We start from the raw sequence: 26462 nt of genomic DNA, 5'->3' as shown, positions 1-26462 counted from the left end.
ATGGCAGGAGCGCTGGGCAGAAATGTATTTTTATATATAAGGAACCGGTTCGATTAATGAGTTCCTACTTTGGCGCTCGCTGCTGCGACTCGGCGGTCGTTATAACATTTCGCCTATACCCACCCACACACACACACCGCACAGGATATTATATTCCCCGCTTTTTTGAATAAATAATGATTGAGGGGAAAAATAAAAGGAAAAGGGTTATTCCACGTTCGTTCGTTCGTTAGGAGTGGCCAAATCTCGGCACGACCAATCGACTGACTGACTGCCAACGACTCGGGACACACAAAAGAATGAGAAAGAGAAAAGAAAAAAAAACAATGAAAGAATTTGGCATTTGTCTTTTTATATATTCTTATCTCCGGCGACTTTTTAGTCTTTTTTTTTTGGTCGTTTCTCTTTCTTTTTTTTTCTGGCCCCGCTCGGTCGTATATAGACTTTGTCGCAAGTCACATAGCCGTGACGTCACCATCCATCCGTGTAAAAAAAAAAAAAAAATGCCAAACTTTTTTTTCCCTGGAGGAGAAAAAAAGAAAAGAAATCAATTTGATTCTCTTTTATAGGTATAGTCCATTTCGTTTTATTTTTGTTGTCGTATTTTTGTTGCTTTTTACGTGGGCAGCAGCTATAGAGAGAGAGATGCCATCGCGACCGTATACAACACGGTCATAAGCCCATAGTAGTAGTTGGTATTATTGCCCCGGCACATTCGGAGAACCGAGCAGGATATTACGTAAGAAACGACAAAAAACAATCGGACTCGGTCCCCTCACCAGCCAATTCTTTTTTGTTTTGTTTTTGGTTCCACCCTGATAATTTCTTCAGTGCTGTTATTATCCCGTCGTTGTTATTTTTTTTTCTTATTTTGTCTTGTCTTTTTATATCTGCAGTCATTTGACGGAATTTTTGTTCGTTTTTTCAAGAGACTCGTGAAAAGTGAGTCTAGACGTTTTCTTTTCAGATATGCCGAATTGAACTCTCTCTCCTATCCTATCCGTACAATATCAAATGCAACGGCCGTACATGCATCATTAGATTGGTAATCACCTCGAGTTTCGATTATGTAACGTTTGAATGGAAGAAAAAGGAGAGAGTTGGGAAATGGCGCGTATTTCTTGAGAGGCTTTAAAAAAACAAAATGTAAAAGTCGAAATAAGCGGAACACGCCAACAACCGACACCCCAAGCCCTGGTGAGGTTCTTATTATTATACAACGATTATTACGATTTCCTCGGCAGCCAGTCGAAATGGGAGAGAAGAAGAAAGAAAGAAAAAAAAGTTGTTTTTGGAAGTCGAGGAAAAAAAAGAAAGAAAAATAAAAAGAAAAAGGAGGCAGAAATTTCCGAGCCGTTGGCCCTTTGACAACATTTTGTGTGAGCGTTGTTCTTGTCATTCTTTGTGATCTTCTGTCATCTTTCCTCGTTAATAAGGAACGACGTGGAAAAAGGAAACGAGAAACAAGAAGGAAATCCTCTCTCTCTCTCTTTCTCTCTCTCTATCCTCCTCTTGTTTTGTTGTCCCTTTCTTTTTCTTTTCTTTTTCCTTTTTTATCTTTCCCTTAGTGTCAACTAGACTAGCGAGTGATTTATAGAAAGACTTCGTCATTCGTCTCAAGTGACCCCTATATCCGTCAAAGGCAAAAGCCCAGGCGAAAATGCCAGATATAAATCAGCATTGCACACAGCAGCACAAGTACCACCGGACAATATACAGCCCTCACACACGAAAAAAAAGACACAACTAAAATATTAAAAAGTCTTCCTACATTTTCGTTTCATGTTTGTTTTTTCCTCCTTCCTGCACAAGGGCGACAAAAACAACATTTTTATTTGATTTCCTTCCCTTGTCGTTTGAAATTTTGAATTAAAAACGAATGAAACGAAATAAAAACACAAAAGTGATAATAACAATAAGGTCAATTTTTTTTAATTTTCTGTTTCTTTCATTTCGTCGTGTGCGGTGGTATTGTGTACCATGTAGCCAAAAAATACGGCGTATGGGAAGTCTATTAAAATCGAGTTATAATGTGAAGAAACGAAGAAAAAATTGTGTGTGTGTGTGCCCACCGTGTCTCAGACGATCAAACCGAGAAAGTTTCCCATTGATTGGTTTCTCCATTAATAATTCGGGTTCTTTTTTTTCATTTTATTTCATTTTTTCTTCTTGGTTCGTTCTTTTCTTTCCTTTAATGACTGGATCGTAATAATAATAAGACTTTGTGCCATATAGTTCCAGCTCGGTGTGTGTGTGCTGTGCTGTGTGTGTGTAGTCCAATAACAATAATTGCTGGGTTCCTATCGCTCGAGCTGCGTATAGCGTGGGGAGGGGGTTGTTCTGTATTTTCTGGTCTAGTCCGTCGTTGGTTTCGTTTCTCTGTGTGCCCGCTGTACAGCAGATCTATAAGTAGTAGTGTGTGTGTGTGTGTGTAGAGTGTAGATGCGCTTTAACGAGCCTCGCTTGGGTATCCGACTGGAAAACATTTGGCCGGGGCTCCTGGCCGGGTTGGATTATATTTTCTCTCTCTCTCCTTCTCTCTCTTCGCCATACTCTGTTCTACATTGGCCATCTGGCTTAATTACTTTTTCGGTTCTTCTTCTTCTTCTTCTCTCGGTCAGCCATTTGAGACGGAGACCAGACACACAACACATACATATAGCTGCTGGACTTGGTGTATCTAATACGCTGATGGCCATGGTGGTGGTGGTGGTGGTGGGCCTCCTTTTCTTCTTTTCCACCTTGTCTTCGAGGCATATCTTATTTTTTGTTTTTTTCCTTTTCTCTTCGGAGAAAACAGGAGAGCCCCCCCATTTTTTTTTTTTTTTTACACGATCGTACATTCAAAATTGCTCGACTATGAATAGCGATGATGGGGTTCTTTTCAGCTGCGGTGCCCACGGAAAAATATTTCCGTCAAATGTAGAACGACATACAAAGAGGGTTGAAATTCAATTTGATTTGGCTGGTTTTCCTGCAGCTCGTCGTGTCTTGCCCATTGTGACGTCTAAACACACAGCTAGACAGCAGAGTGAGTGAGTGAGAGAGAGAGAGCCGGGCACAGTCGTAGTGTAATATCGCCGTCCTATCTCGTCAACTTCCCCCTTGAGCTTGGTCTACCCAATTCTCCTCGCTCGACTGCACGAACCCCGTTCGTCTCCTATTTTCCTTTTGTGTCGTGTCGTCCCTTTTTCGGATTAGATTAGGAGCCGGGCGCTGAATACGTCGGCGGTGTGTGAGGGAGATGGACTTATTGAAAAACAAGTGATAACCAAAGTGAACGACGGACCAGGGAACGAACGGGATAATCCGGTGGAAATTCGGACCCATCGACCCCCCTTCAATCGTTCGCCTTCAACTCTGAAATGAATTCAAATCAAATCGTCAATAATAAAAAGAAGAACTGGGCGCTCTATAGTTTCGCTCAAAAGGAAAGAGGAAAAAAGAAAAACATGTTTCCTCTTTTATGTCTGTGTCATTTTCTTCTCTTAATCATTCAAACATTTCGTTGCCGCCGCCATCATCATCATCATCATCATCATCGTCGGTCTCGACGCCTCCGCTTCCAGCAGCAGCAGCAGCCCCCGGTCGGTCCCCCCTTCTTCCATTCTCTCCTCCACTCCATCAGACGGAGCCCCTGAACTCTTCCTTGCCCCCTTGGGGGCGAACGCACGCAGCACGCCCGTCCACCCAGCAGCAGCAGTTTCCCAAGGAGAAGAAGAAGAAAATTCATCAGAGCTCAGCGAGGGATAGAAGCAGCAGCCAGCGGAGAATGGCGAGAGATGAGTTGTGCGTTAAGCCCGGCCGGCCGGCCAACCTTTTTTTTATTTTATTTTTTTTCTTTGGAGTCTCTGCAGGGCTTGTGAATAAGGAAAGATTAGAGAGGAAGGAAGGAGAGGAGATAGTTTTGAAATCATTGGTTGCTCTGTGTGCATGGATGCCCGGATGAGCGCGCCCGGCCGGCTGGGAGAGTTGGGGGGGAGGACGAGAGGTCGTTCATCATTCGATATAGAAAAAGAAAGAAAAAATCAGTGACGCTTGATGGTGGTGGTTGGGTTGCCGGCGCAAGCGAACCCCTTTGGCTTGCCAAATAATTATGACACAGCGGATGAAGGCCATAAATCCGTTCAAAATTGGAGTCGAGATTTCCTATTTTTTTTTTCTTTTTTGTTGTTGTCAAAGAGGATGGGGGGGACAAACGAAAAGAAATTAAATAAATCAAAATGAGGAATTGATCATCAAGGCAGAGTGAAACGGAGTGAAATCATTCAAAGCGACGGTCTAATTAAAACAAAAAAAATCCAGCGGAAATTCGAGGAATTTCACGGCGCGTTGGCGAAAAAGAATGAAAAACGTTTCCACGCAACTCTCGTTGCGACAGCACCTCGGCCGACACCATCACACGAAGAGATAAGGCGGAGGAGGAAGAAGCAAAAACTAAAAGAAAAAAAAAAGAAAATGTATTTACATAAATCCATCCAGGGGTTTGTTTTTTTTTCGTGTTATTTCTTTGGGTGCTCAGGGGTTTTTTCTCTCTCATTCTGGTCTATACGCAAAAGAACTTGGAACAGAGAAGGAGAGAGAAGATTGGAAGCGCACACACACGCCCTCGTCTGCCGGCTCGTAAATCAACCCATCATTAATATTAATCACCTGCCTTTTGGTTATAAGGTTAGACTTGTTTTTTTTCTTTCTCCGCAGCTATAGTATAATAGACGAGAGAGAAAAGAGACGGGGGTGGTGTTGTTGTTCTCCTTGCCTTCTTTCATTTTTCTTCTTCTTCTACTTTTTCGGTGTTTTTTGGATATGTCTTCCGCTGTTGCGGCTGTGCCTGGCGATGGCAGTATACATCTAATGGAGAGAAAAGAGCCGAGTAAAGTTCCCGGCTGCCAGTGTTTTCACCGTGTGTACCGGGTAGTACGTTGAAAGAAAAGAAGATTCATTTCTGGCTCTGCTCTTGGAAATGCATCACGTGTACTATACACAACCCTGCTGGCTGGTAGAGTATAGGCCATACGATATCGTGTCGCAGACGAGTCTCTCTCCGCGTGTGCACTTCCCCGGGTGATGGCACTACGGGAAATCCGCCTATAGCGCAGCATAGCTCCTTTTTTTTCTTTTCTTTTTTCTCTCCTGGGCGCGGACTCTCCTCCGCTGGAGAGGAAAACATAATTAGTGTAGCCAAGCGCGAGCTAGCGCTTGCATCATCGCAGAGAGAGAAGAAGAAGAAGAAGAAAATGAACGGACTCTTCTTCTTCTTCTACTCTCGGCCAAACGAAAGAAAAAACGCGCACGGACGAGCAGTTTTTCTTCTTCTTTGTTAATTTCCTTTTGATTTCTTCCTTCGCCCTCAACAACCCCCTCCCCTCCACAGAGAAAGAAAAAAAGGGAAGTAGCAGCAAGTTTTGTTATCCTCTTATATGCGCGCCAGACACCAGCAGCCCCACCCTGTGAACTGCTGATGCTACCCAACTTGTTTTTTTTATTATTATTTTCTGATTTTTTCTTTTTTCTTTTTTTTGACTCTTGATGGCCTCTACGTGCTTATATTTCCATCCCGATTCTAGACTTTTTCCTGTCGTCAGTCAGGCCCCCCCCCCCTTTTTGTCCATACTACCCGAAAAGTTTCCTTCTTTCCGGTTAACTCTCGACAAATAAATCGTCAAGGACAACAATGCGCCGACGCCGCCGCCGCCTCTATTGTGTATATGTATATTCCATTACTTAATGTTATATGTCTCTCCACGTTACGCAATAAATAAAAGAAAAATTTAATGAAACGAAACTTTTGAAGGGAAATTTCTTTATGTTTTGTGTGTGTGGGTTTTGCAATAAAAGAAGAAAATCGCGGAAAAAGGCGGAGATATTTTCGGTCGGTCGGGCCGGGCGGTTATTTGGCCGTGCCAGGACTTTGTCGCCTTTTGGGAGCGGCATCAATAGGAGAGTAAAAAAGGGAAGAAAAGAACGATTTGGAACTATAAATCATCGAATAATATTCGGCGCGCACACACACACGCAAGGATGGAAGAAACTCCTCCCATCGCCCTCCCTTTTGCTCATCTAAAACATGCCAGGCATTCAGCCCCCCAATGAGCTAATTAAGAGTTGGGAATGGGAACGCGAGCGCCAGCAAAAAAAGAAAAAGAAAAAGAAAAAAAAAACTTGATGAACGAGTTGAGAGGATGAAGGGGGGCGGAGGATATTTTCATTTTTTATTTTTGGGACCCGCGCGCCGCCGCCCGCCGCTGCCGCTGCAATCGAAAGTTGAGACGGGTCTCCTCGTACCCGAAAGCCCCGGCCCGGCCCGTCTCTCCCAGAACGACAAAGTTATCCTTCCATTCGCTATTTTATTTTCTCGGCTGATTTCTGTACCTTGTTAACTTGTTCTCGTCGGTTTGAAAAAAAAAAGAAGAAAAAAGTGGAACAAGTTGGACCCCGAAAACTCTTAACGGCAGCAGCGGCGGCGGTGGCGGCGCAACGACTTGCATTCATCAAAGTTTTCGGGGGGAAAAGGAAATGGAAAAGAGATCTCGAACTGAACTCACTCCGGTGGCGATGAACTGCCTAATCAGAGAGGCACAGCACCAGGTTGGACTACTACTACTACTGCGGTACTACCGTTATTAACTGCAATTAAAGAGGGGGCAAATCAAAAGTCCTGTTGAAATGTAGAACGAAATGGAAAACGGCCCAACTTTTTTTTTTTTCAAGAGTTGGTTGGTTGGGGGGGATGAAACTTTTTCTCGGTCAATGGGATTGTATGCGCATAATGGCCGTGTCTAATCCGACGGAGAGCGCGGGTTGACGCAGCCGTACGGATGCTGGGCGTAGAAGAAGAGGGGGGCAGCTGTTGACGGACGGAATGATGATTCGCTTTCGAAACTTGGTCGCTCGCTAACTATCTGTTGGCCAGGCGCCTCGCTCAACTCTCCACCAACCCTCGCTCGCTCGCTCGCTTGCATCATATCCCGCGCAGCTGTTTGTTGCTTGCCAATTTACTCGACTCAATATTTGAAATGTGAAAATACCTTTCTGGTTCTTGGTTGCTGCTGCTGGCGGGCCAGCAAAACTTATTCGCGTTCCACCAGCGGCATTTCATTTTCTCTCGAAAAATTCTTGCATCTTTTCTTCGTCTTCGTCTTCTTCTGCTTTTGGGACTAATTCAATGCCGAACGGACGTGGTGGCGCAAGAATATGTGAGCTGTGGGGCTGGCGCTGTTGGATGATGAGCGGTTGAGGTGTTGTTCAAAGGCTGGCAGGGGGCATCCGAAAGTCATTAAGTCCCGCAGTGAGGCAACATCATTCATCAGGAAAACCAAAAGTAGCAACAGCAGCAAAACTTCCCGGCGGCCAGCAGCAGCAGCGCGAATGGCCAAAAGCTATAGAAAAAAAGAAAGAAACTAACTTGAAAAACTCCGACGACGACCAGACACATATACGCATTCAGCTTAGACTGGAGAAAAAGGAAAATACCCAACAGCAGGAGCAGCCACAGCCACGGTTATAATAATCTCGCGCAAGTCTTAACAACAAAAGGCACACACACGGTACGCTATACACAGTGTACACTAGTACAAGTCTCTCAAAAGGAATTTTCTTATTCACGTTCATTTTACCCCTTTTTTTTTCATTTCTTTTATGTCTTTTTCTTTTTCATTCCTTTAGGTTTTGCAATTGCTCTTGTCGTGTGGAGCTGCTGCCCTCCTGTCTGGGATTCCACGCCATTTCGCCCACGGAAATCTCCGCGTGCTTATTCCACCAGCGTCACAAAAATCCCTTTTTTTTTCTTCTTACGTTTCTTTTACTATTAGATTTTCAAATGGGTTTTCTTTCTTTCTTTTTTTCTTCTCTTTTGAAAAGAAAAAAAATAATTTAAAAGAAAAATCAAATCTTTTCTTTCTTTTCCTGGTTGGCTGGCTCCCATTCAACTATTTGGTTATTTCCCCATGCCTTAGTCAAACTAGACACACACACACAGAAAAAGAAATAAGAAGCAAACGCATTTTCGCCGGGGCTGCTGTCGGTTCGACGGGGTTGCGCTGCTGCTGCTGCTGTTTGGCTTTGCTGCTGCTGCTGCTGCGGTTGTTGTTTTCTTTTCTCGAAACGCGTCACGACGTATACAGTACACATATGTACGTGCGGGTCCGTGATTCAGAAAGTCGTTTTTTCCATGGCTTCTCTTCCTTCTTTCCCGTGGCTTTTCCGTAGTTGAGTCTGCGACTGGTCCCGCGATATATGCACGCTTGTGCTGTGCACAGCAGCTTCTCTTCTTTGGCTGCTGCTGCTGCTGGCCCGTCTGCCGTTGGCGCGGCTAAAAGAGAGAAAAGAGCTAAGACATTCTTGCGAGTTATTCATGATTTCATTTTTATTTATACGTTTGCTGTTGGATGGATGTAGTGAGTAGTATAAGGCGAGAGTCGCCGGTCGGCAAGACGGAACAAATGCCCGACGACGCCGGAGGAGAGCGAGGCAGACTGACATCAGCAGCATCAGCACAGCCGTCCAACATAACGATCTCTTTCGCTTACAACTTTGGCCTGCCGTGCCACGTCAGTGAATAGGAAGAAAATAAAAAGAAACAAAAAAGCACTTTTTTTCTTCTTCTTCTTCTTCGCCCGTCTATTCCAGTCCTCGTGATGCGACGACTACTTTTCTTTTTAAAAAAGAAACTCTCAATTTTTAGTAGCTCCAAGTCGTCGCCGTCGTTGCCTAGCAGTCCCCAGACTTGTGGAATAGAGAAGTAGTTGGGAGAGTTTTGAAAGTTAAAAAAAAAACGGGTATTACATGCAAAGACGAGTAAAGAGGAAAGAGATGCATTTATGGTCGGGCGGGTATTGATTCGCCTTCTTCTTCTTCCTCAGACTTTTGTTCCATCGCCATCGTTCCATCATCTATTCACAGATGGCTCGCTGCAATCAATGTCAAGTGCCTTTCCTTTTAAAAACTCACTTAAAAAAAAAAGCAGAGATGGAAAAAAGATCTGACATGAGAGAAATTTCATTTTTTTTTTTTCATTTTTTTTTTCTTCCTTGTAAAGAAAAAAGTAAAGAAAAAAACAAAAATTCCAATCGGCTGGATGATGTTGACGGGATGTCGGGACCCGGGCGCATTTTGTTTACTTATCGAGCAACGGAGCAAACAACTTGACACAGCAAGTTCTCTTTCAATTTCCTATCTTTTAACTTCTTTTTTCTTCTTCTTCTTTCTTTCTTACTCAGTATGGTACCCCCCTCGCTTATACTACTTCGTCTTTATGTATATATATATTTCCTTCTAGCGAGTTAAAATATTTGAACGCGGCATTTCCAGTCGCTCCTAAGTAAGTACACAAACGGGACAAGTATGTGTATACCAAAAGCGACTTTTTTCTTTCTTCCCTTCTTAAAACTTATTTTTTTTTTGCCTCCCTCCCCCTAGTTGCAGCAGCAGCAGCAGCTCAGTCGATGACCAGTCACAAAAATCTTGGCTTTGCCTTCACGACCCGCTGCCAACAACCTTTAAAGTCGCTTAAAGTGCAGAGTCAAAGTCAATCTCTCAGAGATTTTGGGAGGCAAAGAGAGAAGAGAAAAAATAAAGTTGGTTAAAAAAGAGAGAAGATAACAACATTTCACCATCTGCGAGCGGGTTTTTTTTTCTTATTTATTTAAGTATCCCCCCTCTCGAGAGAGAGACGTTATAAACCAATGGATGTGTGTGTGTGTGTGCGTACGTCTAAAAACCAAGTCCAATGGGCAGGGTTCATTTGGCGGTTTAGGACTGAGGGCAAGGTTTTTCTATTTCTCTCTCTCTCACTCAATCCTATCACGCAGCAGTTTCCGTCCAAATAACAAGAAGCGGAAAAAAGTGTAAATGTTTTAATGACTCGGTGGGAAAGTGTATGTGATTTGAATTTGACTCGGTCATCGGTAACTAAAGCTTTTTTTCCTTCTCGCATCTCATTGAACAGCCGCAGTTCTAGTATACAAGTCTCTGACTCTCTCGCGGTCGTGGGTGGATTGGGTTGAAATAAGCGCAGGGGGGTATCGAATATCCTCCATTCAATCACTGTCAGCATTCCAGACTGGCGTGCTAGCTAGTCAAAGAGTCGCTCTAGCTGAGCTGTTGATAAACAATGGGGGCAACCTTTAAACTTGTGGATGTGCATGCATCATCAGTAACAAGTAGATCGTTTTGCAGCTCGTCCACGACCGGGGGCCCAGCCAGCGGCGGAGGCAAAAACGTTCCGGCGGCGATGCGAGAAGCGACTGCATTTCATCGATTTGATTATCAGATTGCCGCGCTTAGAAAGTCTCTCGTCCTATCTCGAGGAAGCAGTGAGGATGTATTTTGTGCGGCTCATGTGAAAATAATATACACAGCCAAAGACCAAACCATAACCAGCCGAACGTTGCATCATCATCATCACGTTGGCTTTTCCCACTAGTCTCTCCCCCACAAAGTTTATATACAATGCCACCACCACCACCACCACACGCATATGTCAGAGACTCTGTGTGTGCTGGTGTGTAGACCGTAAACATTTCAGTTAGAAGCGAAAAAAAAGAAGAAGAAGAAACGGGAAGGAAAAAAAAGGGACTTAACTCTAAGGCTTGACGAATTGCAGGACCTGTTTCGCTTGGCTTTTGGCAACTTGATACATCTGGCGAGGCGTCACATCACTTTTGGAGTCGTTGAGCAACGCCATACAGATCACAGAGAGCTTGTTGGCGCAGGTGCGGAAGAGCGGGTCTTTGGTCGTTATCTTCTGATCTCCCAGAACTTTAATGATGACGGCCTTCAGCTGTTGCTTAAATGTGTCCTTTGGGAAAGCTGCTGACGCTCCAGCAGCAGCAGACCCGTTGGTGTTTTTCTTGGAAGGCGTTCGCTTACTCGCCCGAGTCGGCGGACCGCCACTCTTGGCCAGGAGCCGGGGTGACTTGCGAAGATGGGCCAGGTCACGAGGTTGTTGTTGGTTTTTCTTCGGCGTTCGAGGGGCCCGAGAGGCGACGGGAGGCTCAGCGGCAGCCGGAGCCGGCGGACGAGTTTTGATCGACAACTGATAGGACGTCGAACTGTTGATCGACCATGGGTTACACCACGTTGCAGAGGCTGCCTCTGGAGGCACCCACTTGTCCTGGAATTCCGATCGCTGCTTTTCGGCTTTCTCGTCTTCCACGGAAAGGTTGTAACTAATTGGGAGACAATTTATAAAATCAAATGCAATTCTGAGAACCAAATTTGTGAATATGCGCGTACTGAATTCCGGGGAATTTCAAGGCAGCACTCTTGGGCCATTCGGTCGTTCGAGCGGTTTCGGCATCGCACGTCGGTTTCAATCGCGTGGCGGCGACACATTCGGAAGCCCGCACCTTTTTCGGAGAACGACTGGGTTGCTGCTTCCTGTTGAAGCACCGCAGCAAACTATTGACGTCGACCGAAATGACGCGGCCGTTGCAACCGGGTTGCAGTAAACGGTTGTTCATTGTGGCAGGCCGGTCACCTTCAGACGTCATCTTCTTCTCCAACTTCCATTTCAAAAGTTCCGCTTCTGAAAATTCGGGCCAGTCGGTTCTTTCAGGTATCGCCTTGACGGCAAATCGATGGTGTTCCTTTGCCACGGCCACGGCGACTTCATCCAGAAGTTCATTCATCGTTGATAAGTCAATAGCTCCATTCTCTTTGATCCAGGCTTGGAGCGCGTGCAATTGCAAGCGACGAATTTCTTTTTCCAATCGATCCATCCGCAGGTGGTCTGTCGAAGTGGGTGGATTGACGGGTATCTCTGAAGGGTATACCTTGGAGACGGAAGAAAAAGAAGTGGAGTGATGGAGTCCGACAAATATATTGGCCAGATTCTGTAGCTGATCGGCTCCTTTCAACAAATAAAGTCGCAACTCGTCGTCACTCCAATGGCTCAAAAAGTAAAGGGATTGCATTCCCGTTTCCTTTCCCCGGTGTTCTGTTTCTTCGGTTGCGAAGTCAAGGCGGAATAAAAACGAAACCTGCTGGCAAATAATTCGCGTGGTTAACATTCCGTCTGCATTCTTTCAATGAATGATATGGATACTTTTTCATCCATTGCTTTCCAAAACGGATCTGCGCCTTGCACGGTCAGCACCAAAGACGTTGACGTATAGAAAACGAAGGGCACGGTGTTGGCATCAAAGGAGCTCACCAATTCCAAAAAGGAGCAAAACGTCTTCTTCTGTTGAGACATGGAAATACGGTTAAAATGATAACATCGTAATAAATTTTTGAGATGAACAAAAGTTACCCGTGTTGCAATAAAAGGAAAATTTTCTTCTCGTATTTGACTAGTGAGAAGGTCCAGCTGGTCAAAGCCATAGCTTAATTCAGCATGCTCAAGATGTCCAAAATTGGAAGGATTATGAGGGTCTCTCATTTTCACAGATCCACGCCAAAATAGTTGATGGTTTAAAGCTGTAGGTGTTAAAGATGTTTCTGGCTTATGAAAAATTTTTACATTGTTGGAAGGATCGAAAGATTTCCAGAATTCAGGACAATCTTCCATTTGTAGGATAATGTCAACAGCATAATTTTTTAAGTTGTCGAAAACTTTGCCATCCCATACCTCACAGGGTATGTCTGCAATAAAACTGCTGGAAAGAAATTCTTGAAATGCATCAACTCCCAAACCTTTAAACATTGTTTGAGATTTTGCCACACAAATGGCCCACGTGACAGAATGATGGTTTTGCAGGATGGGACCTGCATTTGGAGCTCTAGTAGATTTTACCATTAAATTCTGGTAATCCTTCACGATTTTAAAATCATTTCCCCATTTGACTAAAACAAAAAAAAAAGAAAAGATGTAATAATAAAGGAATGAACTTCCATCAAATACATATATAAAGCAAGATGATAGATGTTAGTTGAATTCAGTTCACTTATTCGGTTTTTAAGTTTTTACATGCAGAAGATGATTTCGAATAATTTTAATCATCAGCTTGTGTTATCTGAACATTTTTTTACACTCTTAACATGTATAAAATAACAAAAAACAACACAACAAACACTGAAAGTGTAAAAACCTAAAGCTAGGATTCAACAATAGGAGTTTTGGGTCTAGGATGTCAACAAAGAATAGGTAATATAAAATGTTTCCTTTCACCTATTTCGCTTTTTCTGTCAATATCTTCGACGACAATAATAAAATATCTGTCCATTATTTAACGAGAAATTTCTTGTTCTATTAATTAAATGTAAATTTTAAAGAACACGTTTCGATGAACGTGTTAAATAGAGTACTTTGTGCGAGTGAAAAAAAAAGCAGTAGACACATCAAAACGCGCCAAAATAACAAACCGTTGTCAATAGCAACCTGACTGCACTGCAGGCAGGCAGACGACTTTTTAATCCGATGAAAAATGTCAGTTTTCGAATGTCCGTTTGTCTTGATCTGGATACTTATTTTCATTTTTATCGTTAATCCTACAGCAAGTGTTGAAAATGATCCTTCTCAGTGTGTGTTAACTGGTCCAGGATTAATTCCCAATCGTATAGTTCTCCCTGCCCGATATTTTTTCATTCAATCAACTGAAAGGTATCTCATCGGCTAACCTTAAAAAAAAGCTTTTATGTAATCAAATCTGTCAATCCAGGTGCAATGTTTCTCAAGCTGATATAATTGTTGAGCTGAAGGGACTTTCTGAACATGGCCCTTGCAGAGTGTGGACTCAGATCCTTGATCGGCGTGATGGAAGTTTTATAGTTCGTTATAAAATGTTTCAGGTGGGTCCAAGAATCAACAATACTTCCAATTTTAGTTATAATAAACAAATTTCTTCCAGTATTGTGATGACATGGAGATAAATGTCACCTGGAAAGGACATCATTTAGCCGACTCACCATACTCTTATAAAGGGAGAGTTTATGCTGAATCCTGTGATTGTCCACTTGACAGCATTGATGAAATGATAAATGATTATCAATGTTCAGTGAATGTTGCTCAAATTGACCATGATCTTAATCAATTCCAAAATGTTGATTTTAATCAAGTTTTGACAGAGGCCATGAAGAGATTCAGTCATGCTGGATCTTACAGTTTTTGCCATTATGTAGTTCTAAATAATAAGGTATTTCTAAATTCTGCATTTCGAAAACTTACATCACTAGTGCATTTATTTATCTGTACTCTGTATTTTATAAGGTTTACCGCCGCTGTTATGGTCAACATGTTGGATTTAACATGTTCATGGACAACATACTTTTATCATTATCTCGTAAAGCAGTCCTTCCGGACATGGAATTTTTGATAAATCTGGGCGATTGGCCATTGGTGAAGAAAAATACCCTGCCAATTATTCCAATATTCTCATGGTGTGGTTCAACCCAAACTGCTGATATCGTAATGCCGACTTATGATATTACAGAAGCCTCTTTGGAGTGTATGGGAAGGTATATACAAATATAAATGTTGCACCTTTTTACAACAAAACCAAATAGCCATCTGATTTTTTATGAAGAGTGACGTTAGACATGTTGTCCGTACAATCCAATCCGGATACCAAGTGGGAAAACAAACAAGAGAAGGCTTTCTGGAGAGGAAGAGATTCGCGACGAGAACGTCTTAACTTAGTGAAACTTTCACGCCAACGCCCTGAGTTGATCAACGCGTCTCTCACTAATTTCTTCTTTTTTCGCGACGAAGAGAAGACATATGGTCCAAAGGAGGACCATATTTCTTTTTTCATGTTCTTTGACGTAATTTTTTTTAAATTTGACTCGATGTTAATTATTCAATAACGATCAAACAACTTAATATCTGTTTTAGTACAAATACCAACTGAATATAGATGGAACTGTAGCAGCTTACCGGTTTCCCTACCTATTGGCCGGTGATGCTGTGGTGTTCAAGCAAGATTCTGAATATTATGAACACTTTTATAGCGACCTTAAGCCAGGAGTCCATTATGTTCCAATAAAAGCAGACCTTAGCGATCTGGTAAAAAAAATTCAATGGGCAAAGACTCATGATGAAGAAGTTCGGAAGATTGGCATTAACGGAAGGCAGTATGCAGTAAACCATCTATTACCGAAAGACGTTATCTGCTATCACGCCATCCTTTTTAAGGTGTGTTTGTTCAGCTTTTTTTTTAAATCCTACTTACAATTGTTTTCTTTTATTTTTGTAGAAATGGAGCCAGAAACTAAAAAATCCAATTCGAGTTCATGACCAAATGACTTTAGTTAAGCCTTCTAATTCGACAGACAAGCGATTGGGGAATTGTCAGTGCCTGAAGAAATCAACTCACGTCGAGTTATGAAGTGACTTTTTTTAACGCACAACTTGCGCTAACCAAATGCCAAAGTAATCAGAGTAACTAGCTAAACTGATTACGTACTTTTTACTTGAAATTATCCTCTTTTTTCGATTATAATGGTTTTATTATACTACGAAAACAATAACAGATCTAATACATTTACTTTTTACAAACTTTGAACAGATTGGACACCCTTACAAAAAATCTTTTTCATCTGAAAATAATTTTGCAGTCTATAGAGGAAAATTTTGATCTAAATTATTAATTATTCAAGGCCGACAGTGCCCAATTCTCGAAGAGAAGTTCTTAGTTGAAACTGAAATGCATATTCCAGTGAGATCAAAACACAATGACTTATATCCAAATGACTTAAATATCGTAGTTGGAATTTTTCGATAGCTTGAAGAGTCAACTTGGTAATATTCGAACACCCCTGCAAAATATGGGTTAGCTAGGTGATACGTGAATTAAGTGATATAATTCCAATTGTACTCACATGCAGACTTAATTTGATTATTCTGGCTAGATAACTAATTGCTGTTATCATCGCACAATCTGTAATTTTGCAATAATTCAAAATTAAAGTTTCAAGTCCACGGTTGTGTTCGCACAGAGCGACAAGTCCGGTATCCGTTACCTGTAAGTATAAAAATGTTTACTAGAATATTAACTAGCGAACTAAGACCGAGCTTCCAAATGACAGCTAACAAGGAAATTGACATTTCTTTTTACCAACGAACATGCATTTAAATCCAGGTAGCGCAGATTACGGAACCGGAAAGCTTCTTGCAAGCTTTGATCTGTGATTTTGTTGCATCCACTGATCGAAAGATAAACGAGGCCTGTATTTAAAAAAGTTTTCTCATCATTTATATAATTCATTTGAAAACATAATCGAATGAAATAATTTTCCCATACCTCTCAAATTGGATGCACTATAAGAAGATTTTTCGAGCGTCCATTCATTTTGTTGTCCATCGCTAACTGCAGGAATCAAAAGTGTAGACACCTAAAAAGAAGTTATTATAATTGATCAATTTAATAAGCATTCTATTTCAATTGCATCGTTACTTTTGCCTCTCTGAAACCGTCGTCTGTGATGGAGACGCACCAATCCAGTCGAAGATCGCGCAGTTTTAAGAGCAAGTTACAAACGACCTGCAATTGAGAACATAGGCGACAGAAACAATAAAATTTGTCCTTGTGATGTAGCTGTATATTGTAGGTATACATACCGGAAGACTGGAGTCCGAAACGGCTTCAGTACAAGAGGTGAGATCCAAGTGGGTTAAGAAAGGAGAATTCTCTGCCAAATGAAGCAGTGCCACTTCCGTAATTCTGGTCATGCTCAGATTAATTTTCCGAAGTACTTCATTTCGTTTATGAAACAGTCCTTTCTCAATACCTTTACATCAGAATCAGTGATTTAAAAATGTGTTTGACATAATGTAGAATGTTAGTGTATAATTTTTTTTACCGTATGAGGTTATGTTTCGAAGTGCCTGGAGATTTATCTCCTTAAGTCCAGATAACTGGCTTAAGCAAGACAACCCAGTGTCAGTCACTGCATGACAATTTTGAAGTGAGAGTTTTTGCAGATTAGGTAATAAGCTGCAAATGCTACTCAAAGCAGTGTCGGTAATACGAGGACAACAACTAATATCTAACTCGATCAAAGTTGATTGGGTTGCACACAAGCTGTTGATTCCAGTACTGCCAACTTCACAGCTACGTAATAAAAGGCTATGGAGTTTGAGATCTCCTATCTTTAAAGCAGATACATCGTACAAATTAGTAAGAGCACGAGAATGCAATGTGGTAAGTTTATGTGGTTGTATAATACCTTCGACAAGGAAACACACGCCTTATCGTCAATTTGAGTTTGACTAAAGTCAAGATATTTAACGGTTGCAGAGTGGTTTTCAATATGTTGCATAATGCAATCAAAGGTTAAAACTAATTCAGAAGATGTACTACCTACTTTTGTTCTGTTTTCTGAATAAAACTTTTTGTTGATTCCAGGATGAAAAGATACTGTAGTTCCTGAAAAACTCAGATATTCTAAGTTGGCTACTAAAGTCATGAAACGATCAAGAAGGGCATCAGACAAATAGGAATTGTTTTCTGAAAAACCAAGTGACTTTAATTTTGGCATTGCTTTCTTAACATGAGATAAGACTAGAGCATTGCTGAAAAGCTTTCCAGTGATAAATGTATCACGGCAGTCATGAAAATGAAGGCTCTCCAAAGAATGGCAGCATAAAAGTATGTTCAAAAGGTTGCTCTCTGTCACATAACTTCTATGTATTTCTAAAGATAAAAGACTGCGACTAATTTGCTCCCAAAATGCAAAAAAGCCTGGGGTGCTAGAACTGAAATTTACATCCTGTAAAAATCATTTGTACAAGTTAATAAGCAAGTGCAGTAAGTATGATTATTGCTCAATGAACAATGATTTAATGTTTCAACTATGGAGTACCTTAATTCTAACATGTTGAATTGGTTTCCTAGTGAACTGGCATATTGCAGCCGCCTCATCCAATGAGTTTTCCATAGTAAGGACAACATCCTTCCAAAGAGAAAATGTCAAAGAAGCTTCATACCATGACAAACAAACTGTGGTTGCAACTAAGCGGTCTGAAGGTTTAAGATACTTCAGGATCTTTTCTATTATCTAAGATACAAGAAGTTTCGGTTTAGAAGTAATGGGAAGTCAATTATTCTAGAATTTACTTCAAGAGGTAAAAACCGGTGTCCTGACATGTTGTGTTATCTGTTATGAAACAAAAACAGCTGACTGTACAATATTTTGAAAATATCGGCAACAAGGCATAGACATGTGACGCGACGCTACTGACATCTACTGATGGGTGATTATAGAGTTTATATTTGAAATAACTCAAATAAGGAATTAAATAATTAATCAATGATGGAAATGGAGTGGCGGATTTAGCCCTTTAATTTTGGAAACGCGAAATAGTGTATTTAGGGATATTTAATTTGTGCCAGATGGCGCTGATTGTCTGAGTCGCTGTTTAGCTCATTTCTACCTCTCTTGTCACTTGTCAGTTAATCAGTTATCAGTCATACTTCATGCTACGAACATCTGTAGTTCTGTACTTCATGCTACGAAGTTGTATAGTCGAGAACGTAGGCATTGTAGGTTACTTTCTTTCCCGACATTTTTCGTAAAAAAAAAAGTTATTCGGTTATTCCTGCTTGTATTCTTTTAAGGTTATTAAATGTAAACGTTTTGTGTGGTGATTTTACAGATAATAGCCTTTAATCTATCCTTGGCAATTTCATCTGATCACGTGGTCTGACTGAAACTGCTCTACATTTCCCAAAAATGTCGTCTGTTGCTCGTTGCTGCCTGGTTGCTGCACGTACCGGCTGTACTTTCATCACATGAAGCAATACTTCAGAACAGTAAAGTAATTATGTTGTTCAACTTTTTAACCCTAAGGTTGCACATTTAATTATTTTGATGACTTCTTTCTGATAGTAATTGAGTCTTTTTTTTAATTAACAGCCTGGTGAAGTCTGTGCTTCTTTATTGCAGTCCAATGTGTGCATGGATTTGTTGCAGCCAGCTGGTGAAAGGTGTTTCTCATGCAGGCTTGCTTGCTCTGTACCATTTGAAGCTTTCATCACGTGAGTAATGCTTCAGAGCAATTTAAGGTCTTCCCATCAGCTTTTTTAACTTAGTTCCTGTCTAGCTTGTTGCTTTCTATCTATTGACTTTTCAGTTAAAACTGTTGTGTAAAAGTATGCCAATAATTGATTCCTTTGTAATGTAAAAGTAATTTTTAGAGATTGCTTAGTTCTGTTGTCATTTTTTTATGTCACATGACTTTATTTTCTGATAGTAATTGAGTTTTTTTTCCCAAGTAGGATTACAGCCTCTTTAACTTAAGGTCTGAGCCTCTTCGTGGCACTCCAATGTGCACACGGATTTGGTGCAGCCAGCTGTTGAAAGGTATGGTAAGCTGTTCATGCTAACTCTGGTGCTGGTGTCGTTCGTTCATTTAACTATGGACCATTCAGTCGTTCGTTTATGATGAGAAATCTGTCGCTTTTCACTGTGTAAAATTCTGTCAATCAGGTGGTGGAGTGTCTGTTCGTGAGTGAGTGACTATATTCTGCCAATGACAGTGAACGGGAATGTGTTGCTGACGGTGTTTTTCGTTTTTACATTTAAGAACGATTGAGGTATTCGGACGCCATTCAACCAAACTGAATCGAAAGTGACCAACTCTAAAGCAAGTAAGTAATCATGAAAGTTTTTACTTTTCGTTTAGTTAATTTTGTAAACCACTTGAATTTATTTTGAAAATGTTTGTCGAAGGTCATGCCTTTCTCCATGTGGTCGCTGATGTGTCATGAATATGCGTCTTCGAGACGGTCTTTACTATAGTGCAAGACAATATTGTGATGAAAACGGGAAATCTGAAATGGTAAAGATACTTGAAAGATAAATCAAGTGGGTTATCATTATGTTATTGCTGTTAGACAAGTGACCAAGATATTTCGTGGCTAGTCATAAGGCTTTTGTGGAAAGTTCTTTTAATGAGATGTAAATTTTCTTAGGAAAAAGCAGACATTCCTGTCATTATTAAAAACTGAAGTCTTCATCATGTGATTGTTGGCCATCTTCTTAATTGGGTTTTATCTAGTTTATTCTAAATTTCAAGTAAATCACTTCCATAACTTCTAAGTTGTAGAACAGTTTAATTTATGTGAGCTTAAGTTAACTATTAATTACATTTTTCTGTGTTGCTTCGTGAAATTTATTATTGGTATATGGTAAATTTATTTTGTCTTGTAGGATTTCATGTTCAGCTTGATTTTGGAGCTGTTTGCGATGTTGCTGTGTGGTGTGCAGTGGTTTCACAGTCAGTTTCCAGTTGACAGATGCACTTGAATGGAGCTTGTGCAGACTTGCAATTCAACATTAAACCCCAATTTCTCATTTGTCTTTTCTTGTTGTGTTCATGCGGTGTTGAAAAGTTGGTGAAAATAGTCCATTTTACCTGAGAGCTTGTCTTGCATATTATGTCAGCTGCAATTTTGTCGACATGTTATCTTCTGCCACCTGTACCGGCGTTGAGTTAATGTATGTCGCACGGTGTCATTTTATTATTTACTTTTAATGAAATCTCCGTTTTCGTTTCAGACAATCGCTCGCCGCCGTTCCATAGCTGAAACAGAAGAGATGCTGAAATTCAAAACTGATAAATAATGTAGGCCTAGATGATTATTAGGGCATATCTGTGCTCCTTCCTTCCCCTTTTTCTTAAGTAAACAGAACCAATCCCAACCCCTGTAAGCTTGTAAAATCAAAGTATAGATGAAGGTACAATTAATCATAGAAGAGTAGTTTCCCTCATATAGCCCTCCAAATTTTCCACAGATGATGTCTTATCGCATTATCACAGCGGGTGATTAACTAGCTGTAACTGAATAGTTCTTGTCTTTTCTAGAAAGAACATGACTTCTCTTAAAGTCTGTTATGCAAATTTAGAAACCTGTTGTTTAGAATCAGCAAATATAAAAAAAAAATAAAGTTACCTTGTTTATACTTTTCATCAGTGTGCTTGACATCTATGATCTAAAAGATTAATTAAACAGTTTGTAGTATACACTTGAAATCGTCTTTTAAACTTTAGATAAACTTGAGTGCAAATCATTAAATCAATACTTTAAACACTCACAAAACTTGGAACAGCACACTTTAATAAGCTTAAGTCTTGACTGAAACGTTGAGAACACTTCAGGAAGACACCAGCGCTCAGCGACAGACTGATTGCAGGTTGCAGCAGCTGCAGCTCAAGTGCTCAACTTGAACTCCCGATAGATGGAAGAGATTTGACACAACAGACAAATCAATGAACAAACACATTGAATTGTGACACCAAGGACAGCAGCAACAGCTTTAAGCACACCTCTCACCATCTCTTCATTAGGCAGCATCTCCATTAACAGCCTGAACATCAATGGCCATCGGAACCTGCAGAGAAAAAGAAAGATTTATCACAAGTAAGGCAAAGTGCAGAATGATGGAAATGAAGTTAAAAAGGTGATACGTAAAGTTAGCAGCATAGCATTATATGATATTCGTCAACAATCTGGAATCACTAACAGATCAGAACAGATGTAGAAGCACTGCTCATTGTAGAAGCATTATACCATGGGAATTTCGTCTGTTGTGATGTGTGATGCTGAGGTGGTGGCTTTTTGGTGAAGACGAAAAGGGGAGAACATAACGTGAGTATCAAAGTTATTTGTCTTTGTTTGTTAGTTCTTTCAATTGAGTGTCAAGTTGTGAACGAGCTAGAGCGGACATTATTGTTTTCACTGTCAAATCAACAGAGCGGACATTATTGTTTTCACTGTCAAATCAACAGAGCAGACATTATTGTTTTCACTGTCAAATCAACGTTTCTTTTTTCTGACGCTAGACGGCATAGCCTTTTATAATTTTCCGCTCAGTTTAGAAACGTTTATTTTTCACATCTCTGAAGAATTTCCCACTGCTACTACAAGGAAATTGTGTGTGACAGCTGTCAGTTTCTGTTTCAGCAACAAAACTCACTTGTTAGTTTTTAATAATCTTGTGCTTTTTTGGCTACTTCTGGTTTTCTCATTTCAGTCAGTAGTTCAGTAAATATTCATTCGACGCACAAAAGAACAACATATTCGTGGTCCGCGTCAAATTTGTGGCAAAGTTCATGTTGTTTTTTTTGTACGTACGCGTACTTCCGGTTTTGAGAATTATCCTGACAGTACAACTCCACTACGCGACAATCGTAGAGTTTGAAAATCGTTAGAGTTCTTTTGTCAGACATTTAAAATGTTTAAAATTCAATGGAGTTCTATTGTCGAACATGAAGTTAATTAAAGAATTTATTTGAGTTCTATTGTCGGGTAATTTTAATAATATTTTAAAAAGGAGTTCTTATGTCTTTGGAGTTCTACTGTCGCATACAACGAAATTTTTAAAAAACTATATAAAATATTGGGGTTGTATTGTTGGTGGAGTTCTTCTGTCTTTGGAGTTCTACTGTGTTTAAGTTACAAGTGTTCTACTATAATTATTATTATTTAATAAAAGTGTCATAGGGAAAGCTGCTGGAGTAATCTGGTGTTTATGCTCATTAGATTCATTTCGTGCCAGCTAGTGAAAGCCGAAAGGCATGTCGAATTCAAGTTGAGCTGCTGCGTGCAGCGTGCTGTCTCTGGAAGCAAGCAATCCAGCCGTTGCGTCCAGTCATTTGAACAGGAATCTAATGGCTGTCAGTAGGTGGCTGTGAATAAGTGGCTGAAATAATGTCCACCAGGTGGTGCGAGTGTCTTCAGGGACAGGGAAGCAAAGGGGCCATTTTGTTCCAAGACGCAGCAGAAATGGGTTGTTGGTTGTGACGTTTCTCACGATGAAAATTAAAAGGTATTTATTGTTAATTTCCTATTGTTATTGAATGTAAAATGTTGATTTGAAAATTTACAGGTGATTTAGAATGTAGAAACGAATTTGCCAAATCATTCAACTCAGACTTGGAAGTGCCTGTACATTCCCGAAATGGCGAGCCTCGTGTGTCTCGCTGCCTGTTCTTAGGCGTACGTCTCATCCCATTAACAGCAAAAAGTAATTATTTTGATCAACTGTCTTGCAAAAGTACTACAGATTTAGTTAACATGACTAGAGAGTAGACCAATTTGCTCCGATACTATAGCAAATTTGAATCAGATATCAAAGTTATTCTGTTGGACTGCGTAGTTTTCTGTTACTCTTTGTATTCTTTTGTTTAATGAGGATGCATGTGTACACAGTTGTGTTTCTCGAAAATAATTTTCTTTTCTTAAACAGGTATAACAAACACTTCTTTGTTCATCTTGTTGCAGCCAAATGGTGAAAGGTGTGACGAAGACAGATTGAACTGTTGTATGCAGCATGCGGTTGCAGTGTAATCCAGAAGTTGCTGTGCTGTTGTAGCTGAGCTGTTCCATCTGGGTTCCTGACTTCAAAATTTTTGTGTTGTCGTTTTCATCCATGCCATGAAATTGCTCTGTGTTAACTGTGTGCTGACTTATAAGTTTGATCTGTTGTCTTTCGAGTTTCACTCAATCATGCAGTATACGACTGAGGCAACCTGATCAATATCAGGTTTGACACAGTCGAGAACTGCTAGATTAAACAAGCTTTCTGCGCCAAACAAATAATAATTTGCATATAACTTGCATCATATTATTATCGCGGTAGAGAAAGCGACAGGCCCCCCCCCCTGGGGGCCACAGGAAAAATAAATATGTAAATTTTATAAAATAAATTTTGTATGAAATAAAATATTCGAATAAAATAAATTTTGTTGCAATAAAATATTCGAGTAAAATTTTTCGCAAAAATTTTTTAAAAACAGTGTAAGGGGAATTTTTTTAAAAATTTTTTCAAAAACAAAAGTCTGGACTTAGCAGAAATAATAGGGTGGATGATTGATATTTTTAGAAAAATAGGTTGTTAATCTTTGTTTGATTTGAATTTTAATGATAGAAAAATAATTTATAAAAAGGTAAGTCTGAATAATATTGAAATGTAGAACATGAGTTTGAATTTTCATTGTTGTATTATGCAAGAGCAATTATTTGTAAGTTTACATAGCACTCAAAATATTTTCTCACATCATTCAATTATCAGCAGCAGGAAAGGTACATAAGTGAAAATAGACAGACTTGTTATTTATCAATCTTGTATTTCAGCAATCTTTCAACACATCCAGAGAAATACTTCAGAACTTCGGTGTAAAGGTCGGAGCAGCGTGAGTAGTGGTGACATAATCGGGAGAATTGCAATAAATATGAACTTCAGTTTGGTAGTAGTTTGGAGCAGGGTAATACTTAAATTCCTCGATGTAGGCAGCGTACGTAGTTGTGTAATAGGCGGCTTCTTCGGTGTAGTACTTGGGGGCTGCGGTGTTGTAGCTAGGTGTAGCGTAGGTCGTGGTGTAGTAGACTGGAGCATCAGTGTAGTAATTCTGTTCAACGTAGCACGAAAGAGAAGCTTTGGTGTAGCAAGTCGGGACTCCGTAATACTTATCCGCCTCAGTTGTGGTTGTGTAGATCGGGGCAGAGTAGTACTTTGCCGCTTCGGTGTAGTATTCGACCGTCTTAGTGGAGAAATCAGCGGGAGCCTCGGTGTAGCAGCTGGGAACAGAGTAGTATTTAGGAAAATCGGTGCAATAAGTAGCTGAGAACAGAGTAATACTTAGAAGCCTCGGTGTAGTAGGATAGGCAGTATACGTAGTCATGTGGTGTCATCCGTCGCCTAGATGGTGTAGTAACTCGGGGCAGAGTAATACTTCAGGGCATCAGTGTAGTGGCTCGGGGCAGCGTAAATTGTGGTATAAAACTCCGGTGCTTTGGTAATGTAGTACTTGAAGACATCGGTGCAGTAAGTTGAGTAGGAAGGCGGCAGCGTTGCGGTTTGGTTTCCGGCTTTCCGCCATACCAAGGAGACATCGCTACACCAGCAGTCGATCCAGCCATCAATGATATAACACCCAGCAGGAGTACGACGCCATAGTTGACTAATTTTAACAGGCATATTACCAAATAGAAAAAAATATAATTGATACAAAACTCAGTGTAAAAATAAGAATATTCACCCATAATTGCGAATCGGTTACACGATGAGGAAAGCAGTTGGTGACAGATAGGGCACTGCAGTTCGGGCACTTTTTTGTTTTGAAGACTCCTTTTACGCACAGTTATACTTCGGGACGTAGGTGTAGTAGCTCGGGGAAGCGCAGGTTGTAGTGTAGTACTTGAGCGCTTCAGTGTTGTAGTAATGCGGGACCTCGGTGTAGTAGGCAGGGGTAGATACATACACGTGTAGAATTCCGGTGCCTTAGTGACGTAGTACTTGGGAGCCTCGGTGTAGTGTACTAGGCAGCATACGTTGTTGTAGGCGGCTTCTTCGGTGTAGTACTTGGGGCTGCGGTGTAGCGTAGGTCGTGGTGTAGTGAACTGGAGCATCAGTGTAGTATTCCTGTTCAACGTAGTACGAAAGAGCAGCTTCTGAGCAGTAGGTCGGGAGAGCGTAATACTTGGCCGCCTCAGTTATGGTTGTGTAGATCGGGGCAGAGTAGTACTTTGCCGCTTCGGTGTAGTAATCAGCGGGAGCCTTGGTGTAGCAGTTGGGAACAGAGTAGTATTGAAAATCGGTACAATATGTAGATGAGAACAGAGTAATACTTAGGAGCCTCGGTGTATGAGCCTCGGAGGATGGGGCAGCATGCGTAGTCATCCTCCGTCGCCTTGGTGGTGTAGTAACTCGGGGCACAGTAATACTTCACGCCGTCAGTGTAGTGGCTCGGGGCAGCGTAAGTTGTGCTATTCAAGTCCGGTGCTTTAACGGTGTAGTACTTGAAGACCTCGGTGCAGTAACTGGTCGTTGCGTAAGTCGCTTTTGGGTAGTAAGGCGGTGGCGTTGCAGTTTGGTATCCGCCATACCAAGGAGACATCGCTACACCAGTGGTCAACCCAGCCATCAATGATTCAACACACAACAGCAGCACTACGCCATAGTTTGCTAGACAATTATAAATGTTGACATAAATATTACATAATAACAGGCATACATAAACAAAAGAAGGATTGATAACAAACTCTATGTAAAAGACAGAATATTTACCCATGGATGCGAACTGACAGACAGAGCGCTGTAGTTGTTGCCGTGTCGAAGATGCTCCCTCGACTGATTTCCCTTCGCCTTTTCTCTCGCCTTTTATACGATTTTTTTTCTCACCCTCACCTCTAAAGCCTTGCGGGTGTTGTACCTGTTTGATAATGATGCAAAAAGTCCGTCCTCACCCAACCTCCTACACCGCTGCATGACACGTTTTTCTCCGTGACCTTCGAGTGTGACTGTCCTTTCCTTTTGCAGGTTGACGTTGCTGGGGATGGGTCTACAACAGCCAATATCAAAATGAATACCAAATGGTTATGTAACACGTGTCGTTCTCACCCAACCTCTGCATGACAAGTTTTACGTGCCTTTCCTTCTGCAGGTTGTCGTTGCTGGGAATGGGTCTACAACAACCAATATCAAAATGAATACTAAGTTAAAACTTAAATGGTTATAGCTTAAAACTCTCTTTATACCAATGGAAATTTGAATAATTTGACTCGTTTCTTCGGTGAATG

The 26462-nt window shown here is 40.9% G+C and overlaps 4 protein-coding genes and 4 long non-coding RNA genes across 15 annotated transcripts; 4 read left to right on the top strand and 4 right to left on the bottom strand.

Moving 5' to 3' along the window:
• The first annotated feature begins 1844 nt into the window (after positions 1-1844).
• On the top strand, positions 1845-7786 carry LOC124192855. The gene is made up of 2 exons (XR_006873867.1): positions 1845-7547; positions 7666-7786. It is a non-coding gene; the product is annotated as an uncharacterized LOC124192855 (long non-coding RNA).
• A 2516-nt stretch (positions 7787-10302) lies between these two features.
• On the bottom strand, positions 10303-13334 carry LOC124192851. Of its 3 annotated transcripts, none has more exons than XM_046586348.1 (5): positions 13112-13334; positions 12254-12786; positions 12047-12184; positions 11236-11981; positions 10303-11168 (listed from the first exon to the last, which is right to left on the bottom strand). In XM_046586348.1, exons 1-5 carry the CDS (start codon positions 13164-13166, stop codon positions 10583-10585), a joined length of 2058 nt encoding a protein of 685 aa, XP_046442304.1. In that variant the 5' UTR covers positions 13167-13334; the 3' UTR covers positions 10303-10582. The 3 variants fall into 3 exon arrangements, with proteins under 3 accessions (XP_046442304.1, XP_046442302.1, XP_046442303.1); XM_046586346.1 differs by having other exon boundaries at positions 11236-11984; positions 13112-13296; XM_046586347.1 differs by having other exon boundaries at positions 11236-11984; positions 12047-12189; positions 12259-12786; positions 13112-13289.
• LOC124192854 (protein O-glucosyltransferase 2-like) lies at positions 13321-15432 on the top strand. The gene is made up of 7 exons (XM_046586351.1): positions 13321-13543; positions 13602-13731; positions 13791-14075; positions 14150-14397; positions 14466-14703; positions 14774-15073; positions 15135-15432. The coding sequence occupies exons 1-7, from the start codon at positions 13368-13370 to the stop codon at positions 15264-15266; spliced, it is 1509 nt and encodes a 502-aa protein (XP_046442307.1). The 5' UTR covers positions 13321-13367; the 3' UTR covers positions 15267-15432.
• LOC124192852 (F-box/LRR-repeat protein 14-like) lies at positions 15367-18097 on the bottom strand. The gene is made up of 10 exons (XM_046586349.1): positions 17997-18097; positions 17743-17937; positions 17107-17649; positions 16741-17029; positions 16499-16668; positions 16335-16421; positions 16182-16272; positions 15996-16105; positions 15760-15900; positions 15367-15696 (listed from the first exon to the last, which is right to left on the bottom strand). The coding sequence occupies exons 1-10, from the start codon at positions 18024-18026 to the stop codon at positions 15529-15531; spliced, it is 1824 nt and encodes a 607-aa protein (XP_046442305.1). The 5' UTR covers positions 18027-18097; the 3' UTR covers positions 15367-15528.
• A 228-nt stretch (positions 18098-18325) lies between these two features.
• LOC124192286 lies at positions 18326-20849 on the top strand. Of its 6 annotated transcripts, XR_006873664.1 has the most exons (9): positions 18338-18422; positions 18536-18697; positions 18796-18917; positions 19158-19242; positions 19369-19529; positions 19612-19720; positions 19854-19956; positions 20092-20379; positions 20440-20849. It is a non-coding gene; the product is annotated as an uncharacterized LOC124192286 (long non-coding RNA). The 6 variants fall into 6 exon arrangements; XR_006873665.1 differs by lacking the exon at positions 19854-19956 and having other exon boundaries at positions 18326-18422; XR_006873668.1 differs by lacking the exon at positions 19854-19956 and having other exon boundaries at positions 19158-19247.
• Positions 20850-22853: 2004 nt separating this feature from the next.
• On the top strand, positions 22854-23379 carry LOC124192075. The gene is made up of 2 exons (XR_006873572.1): positions 22854-22908; positions 23131-23379. It is a non-coding gene; the product is annotated as an uncharacterized LOC124192075 (long non-coding RNA).
• A 1023-nt stretch (positions 23380-24402) lies between these two features.
• LOC124191910 lies at positions 24403-24987 on the bottom strand. Its single transcript, XR_006873504.1, has 3 exons — positions 24923-24987; positions 24523-24844; positions 24403-24461 (listed from the first exon to the last, which is right to left on the bottom strand). It is a non-coding gene; the product is annotated as an uncharacterized LOC124191910 (long non-coding RNA).
• A 422-nt stretch (positions 24988-25409) lies between these two features.
• LOC124191909 lies at positions 25410-26068 on the bottom strand. Its single transcript, XM_046584953.1, has 2 exons — positions 25951-26068; positions 25410-25848 (listed from the first exon to the last, which is right to left on the bottom strand). The coding sequence occupies exons 1-2, from the start codon at positions 25952-25954 to the stop codon at positions 25430-25432; spliced, it is 423 nt and encodes a 140-aa protein (XP_046440909.1). The 5' UTR covers positions 25955-26068; the 3' UTR covers positions 25410-25429.
• Positions 26069-26462: the final 394 nt, after the last annotated feature.

This window comes from Daphnia pulex, chromosome 4 (genome assembly GCF_021134715.1).
Source record: "Daphnia pulex isolate KAP4 chromosome 4, ASM2113471v1".
Taxonomy (NCBI): domain Eukaryota; kingdom Metazoa; phylum Arthropoda; class Branchiopoda; order Diplostraca; family Daphniidae; genus Daphnia; species Daphnia pulex.
Note: the sequence above shows the minus strand (reverse complement) of the source record. Positions and strands in the feature narration are given on the sequence as shown.